Below are 5,871 nucleotides of genomic sequence, written 5' to 3'. Positions count from 1 at the left end.
CTTTGAGACTCATGCCATTTAGTTATTCTGCTTCCTATACATTCTTGTCATGCCCGTTTGTGTATTTTTTTGCTGCATAACAAACTAGCCTAAAACTTAGTCCCTTATAACAATTATTTACTCAACGTGTAATTGTTCAGAGAAGGCATCTGTACTGTGCTCAGCCTGGCTGTTCCTCTACTGGCAGTTGGAATCCTTTCTCTCAGCTTGACTGAGACATGTCTAGACTAGGACCAACTCTCCTGGGCCAGCATATTTCTGCTACATATGGTCCCTTACCCCCAACAGATTAGCCTGAACTGATTGACACAGTGGCTGGGAAGGATTACAAGAGACCAAGAGAGTACAAACATTCAAGATTTTTGAAGCCTAAGCTCCAAACTGGCACACCATCCTCTCCCCTACATTCTATATATCCACTTAAGCAAATTATGACACCAACAAAAGTCCCAAGGCAGGGATTCTTTCTTGATGGGAAGATTTGCAGAGCTATAATTGCCAAAAGCATGGATACAGAGAAAAATGAAGGCTCAGAGTCATGTTTATACTCTCTTATGAATTTTTATATTCTCTCACCCTTTCCTTAGTCACTAAAGACTTGTCCTTTGAATCATGGTCCATGTCATTTCCCCATGACCAATCATCATCCGGGCTGACTTTGAGATCTCTATGCATCACTCCACCTTCTCAGGTTCTTAACCTCTTCATCGCTGAAGACCTTTACCTCTGGGCCATATCAGTCATCTGTGGCCTTGCCACATCTAGGACCTTGTCTACTTTGGAAGAGGTCTACCATGGAAAATTTAGAAGTAAACACCCCACTTTCTGTTCTAATCTCAATCCTTTTGGTTGTCATCATGACTGACCTTTGTTTATTTGCATTATTGGGATTTCTAGGCTTTTGACTCTTCTCCTGTGTGACACTTTCTGTTCATTTCCTTTATTACTTTGATGCTACGTTAAATCAGTTTAACCATTTTCCTGGCTACATCTTACAACATCTTTCAAAAATAAGTATCAGTAATTTGGGAGTCCAGGTGCTGTTTTTAAAAGAAAAGGAGCTATAATCAAATCCAATACCCAGCAGGGATTACAGACAAAACTGGACCTATAAAACTACACGTCTAAAAATGGGACCTACACCAGTTTAGCAGTGGCCTACTTTGCAGTTAACATTTGTTAACCTTTGCCACAGTGGTTGTTATTGTTCTGGAATATGTGGAGTCCTTAACATGTGTTCCTTGTTTATCATGGTATTTTAGCTCAGGCCAGGACATTAGCAAAGCAAAGGAAGACAAAGCAAATTTACAAAGGGACATAGAAAGGAAACTTTTTTTTCCCTATGTGCTTTTGGCAAATAAACTTGAAACTACATTAGGAAAATTTGATGGTTTCCACTCTACCCTCCCAAGCCTCGTACCATCCTGATCACTCCTCGCCTACCTGGAGAGAACTGGAAGAACACAGTAAATCCTTGGATACTTCCTGTGCCAGGGGTCATTTTTAACTTCTCAGAAACAGAGGAACAAAATACTAACAACCTATAAAAATAAAAAATAAAAATAAAAAACCATAAACACTATAAACGAGTTTCTATTCATTGAGGCCAAGTGGTAAAATGTGGCATTTGTTTAAGAGGAAAAGGAGTGCCCAAGTCGCATTGCTCGTAATCAAATATGTTGAAATCCTCAGACTGGCAAAACTTTCTGATTATACAAGTGTTAAGAGCTCTTCATGGCAGTCACACTCCATTCTCCCCTTCTCTGATGTTAACTGCTACTGGAAGTTCACAGTCAGTTACAGATGGACCCCTCCTTCTACCCTTTCCCCCTTCCCACTACTATACTTAATTAGTCTTTACATAAATAAATAATCAATCATTCTCTGACCTCAAACCTCATAAATTTAGTTCAATATTTTTGTAAACAAAAAAAACACCTAAAACAGAGGACGCTTAAGTTCTTGAAAGTGATTGTTCTATTCAGGTCACAGAACTAATACCTTTTATGCTCAGCATTTGAATCCAGGCCTTCTGGCACCTGCTTCATCATTCTCTTCCCTGTACTGCAAAGGCAGAGCAAATGCATTTATGTATCACATATTTTTAATTAATTTGCTTTCTTTTTTATTTATTTTTATTATTTTTTTATTTTTTAATTATTAAATCATAGCTGTGTACATTAATGCGATCATGGGGCACCATACACTGGTTTTATAGACCATTTGACATATTTTCATCACACTGGTTAAAATAGCCTTCCTGGCATTTTCTTAGTTACTGTGTTAAGACATTTACATTCTACATTTATTAAGTTTCACATGTACTCTTGTAAGATGCACCGTAGGTGTAATCCCACAATCACCATTAGCCAATGGCCATTCAACCATGTGCGTGGTGTCAGTGAGAAGAGCAGATCATCACTCCTCCAGATATAACAGGTATCCTACTGAAAGAGAAAAGCAGTTTCTTCTCTTAAGTCATGATATTTAGAGCTACCCATGAATGCCTTTTTCAAAATCCCACAATACATTTTCTGCAGACGGTTCATATGCACTTTCTTTACAAACACATTAGCGTGTTTCAAATTGCAACTATTCCGGAGAATACTTGTACTGATCTCACTTACAACTCTCTGAAAATTCCTGCTGAGGGAACTTTAATACATGTGAGTCCCTCACCAATGTATATTTTTCTGCCAAAAGCCAAGGCACTACATGCATGATGTCATTGAGAATAGGAGTTTAGCCCCACTACAGCAGATAACTGGCAGCATGCTTCGTGGAGGGAAAAACAGTTTCGTCTCCTCAAGAACGCTTACAGAGCTACCCAGAAAAGACGTTTCCCAACTTCCACAACACCTTGCATCCCAGAAATTTCATCTGCAACTTCCTCCTTAGACACACTTCTGTGCGTTTCCACAGTGCAATCTCTACCAAGGAATACTTGTATTGATCGTACATATGACTCTGTCAACACTCCTGCTGAGGGAACATCAATGCACATGTACTCATAAGGCAGTGTGCCAAATGCATTAATCCCACGTGAACGACCTCAGTGAGAGTAGAAGTTTGCTTCCTACTCCAGCATATAACCAGCAGTATGCTTAGCACCCGAGTCCTGATATCCCATTTCTGACTGGATGTGTCCATACAGCACTCCTTACCCAGAGCACCCGCGCCTTCCACATACCTTTCCACTAGTGTGCATCCAGCCAGCTCCTCTCCCAAATGGACACGAGTCCTCACCTCGCCTTTTGCCTAGTATACATCCAGCGAGTAATCCTCTCCAGGATGATCCAAGTCCTCTCCTCACCTTTCTGCTAGTGTACATCCAGTGAGGAACCTTCTCCAGGGTGATCTGAGTCCTCACCTCGCCTTTCTGCTAGTGTACATGCAGTGAGTAATCCTCTCCAGAGTGATCCGAGTCCTCACCTCCCCTTTCTGGTAGTTTACATCCAGCAAGCAATCCTCTCCAGGGTGATCCGAGTCCTCACCTCGACTTTCTGCAAGGCTACATCCAGCAAGTAATCCTCTCCAGAGTGATCCGAGTCCTCACCTCGCCTTTCTGTTAGTGTACATCCAGCGAGTAATCCTCTCCAGGGTGATCCAAGTCCTCATCTCAACTTTCAGCAAGGCTACATTCAGCGAGTAATCCTCTCCAGTGTGATTTGACTCCTAACCTCACCTTTCTGCTACTGGACATCCAGCAAGTAATCGTCTCAAGGGTGATCCGATTCCTCACCTTGCTTTTGTGCTGCGTGCATGCAGACAACACTCCTCTTACAGCACAGGTGAGGACTTGGGTTCTATAGGGGAGGAATGTTGTCTCCTTCAAGCTAGCAGAAAAGAGAAATGCAACCTCGGGTATGATGGGAGAGATGTGCTGTCTCTGTGTGCACTAGCAGAAAGCTTAGATCAGGAGTCGGGTGCTCTGGGAGAGGAATGCTGTGTGATTGCTCACTGCCCAAAGGAAGCTCAGAACTCAGGTGCTCTGTGAAAGGACTGCTGTCTGTATGCACACTATCAGAAAGGAGTCGTGAGGACTCAGGTGTGAGGGGAAGAAGTGTTGTCTGGATGCACATTACCTCCAAGGAGAGTTGAGGACTAAGGAACTGTATGAGAGGAGTGCTGTGTCTCATACCAGCCGAAGGGAGATGTGAAGACAAAGTTAGCCAATGGCCATTCAAACATGTGCATGGTGTCAGTGAGATTAGCAGATCACCACTGCTCCACCCTATATCCGGCAGTATCCTATAGGGAGAGAAAAGCAGTCATGCTATTTAGAGCTACCCAAGAGGGTATTTTTCAGAATCCCACAATACCTTTTTTCCCAGATGGTTCATAAGCACTTTCTTTATAAATACATCAGCATGTTTCAAAGTGTAACATATTCCGCAGAATACTTATACGGATCGCACATGTAACTCTCTGAAAATTCCTGCTGAGGGAACATTAATACATGTGAGTCCCTCACCTATGTATGCTAATGGGGCAAAAGCCATGGCATTACCTGCATGTTGTCAGTGAGAACAGTTTAGTCCCACTCCATCAGACAACCGGCAGCATGCTTCTTGGAGGTAAAAACAGTTTCCTCTCCTCAAGAACGCTTACAGAGCTAGCCAGGAAAGATGTTTCCCAACTTCCACAATGCCTTGCATCCCAGAAATTTCATCTGCAAGTTCCTCCCTAGACAAACTTCAGCGTGTTTCTACAGTGCAATCTCTACCAGAGACTACTTGTATTGATTGTACATGTAACTCTCTCAACACTCTTGCTGAGAAAACATCCATGCACATGTCCTTCTAAGGCAGTGTGCCAAATAATGTAACTCCCGGTTACATGCTGAAGTAGCAGGGCAAACATCTACTCTCACTGAGGTGGGGCTCGAGGAGATGAACAGCACCAGGCAGGAGGATTCGCCGCTGGCAGAGTCAGTACGGCCGAAGACACCACCTGTTGTAATCAAATCTCAGCTTAAAATTCAAGAGGATGAGGAAGAAATTCCTACTAGTCCAGGTGTTTCTGAGTTTGTCAGTGATGCCTTTGATGCCTGTAACCTTAATCAAGAAGATCTAAGAAAAGAAATGGAACAACTAGTGCTTGACAAAAAGCAAGAGAAGACCACTGTTCTGGAAGAGGATCCTGCAGACTGGGAAAAAGAACTACTACAACAGGAACTTCGAGAATATGAAGTGGTGGCAGAATCAGAAAAACCGGATGAAAACTGGGATAAGGAAATAGAGAAGATGCTGCAAGAGGAAAATCAGCTGTTGCCCGAAGTACGGGAATAATCCTTAACATTCTGCAAATTGACATTAAATTCTAGATGTTGACATTCACTGAATCATAAGGTACAAAAAAGTGTAACTATGCAATTCACATTTATTCTTTCTTCAAGCTAACACTTTCTTCTTTTACTTTAAAAAATGTAGAACAGTTTTATGTAACGTTTCTTTAATATAAATTGAATTAGAGATGTTCTTGCAGGAACTAGGGATATCTTTGCCACAGAAACACAAGTAGAATTTTAGTGTTTTCCATGAGATCCAAGTATAATTTATTCTTCAGTTGTGGTTTTCTAAACATTTGCACTCCTAGTTGCACTTTCCTTGATACATGGACATTCAAGCACTTATCTAATGGGTTAATTACTATCAAAATGACCAAATTATACCAAACAACTTAAGAGAAAGCACTTTCAGGACTATTTTCTTGCTAAATATTTTCTACAATTCCATCTGAAAGCCAAAAGAGAAAGTAGTTACACTGATTTTAATGGTGAAAACACTACACAATTTGACATTAAGAAATGCTTTGCAAAAATGTTTGTTTTTCTCTGGGGCCTTTTAGCTATTTTTTTTTTAACTACAC

General features: G+C 41.3%; 1 protein-coding gene across 1 annotated transcript; it reads left to right on the top strand.

Annotated features, from left to right (window-relative positions):
- The first annotated feature begins 4,486 nt into the window (after window positions 1-4,486).
- LOC128572602 (synapse-associated protein 1-like) lies at window positions 4,487-5,291 on the top strand. Its single transcript, XM_053572584.1, has 2 exons — window positions 4,487-4,577; window positions 4,849-5,291. The coding sequence occupies exons 1-2, from the start codon at window positions 4,487-4,489 to the stop codon at window positions 5,289-5,291; spliced, it is 534 nt and encodes a 177-aa protein (XP_053428559.1).
- Window positions 5,292-5,871: the final 580 nt, after the last annotated feature.

Source organism: Nycticebus coucang, chromosome 20, assembly GCF_027406575.1.
Source record: "Nycticebus coucang isolate mNycCou1 chromosome 20, mNycCou1.pri, whole genome shotgun sequence".
Classification (NCBI taxonomy): Eukaryota; Metazoa; Chordata; class Mammalia; order Primates; family Lorisidae; genus Nycticebus; species Nycticebus coucang.
The sequence above is the reverse complement of the archived record's forward strand: the minus strand, read 5'-3'. Positions and strand labels throughout refer to the sequence as shown.

Coding starts and splice junctions, on each gene's coding strand:
- LOC128572602 (XM_053572584.1), top strand. CDS start 4,487: ATGGGGCAAAAGCCATGGCATTACCTGCATGTTGTCAGTGAGAACAGT. Junction 4,578..4,848: donor CGGCAGCATGCTTCTTGGAG/GTAAAAACAGTT, acceptor TACATGCTGAAG/TAGCAGGGCAAACATCTACT.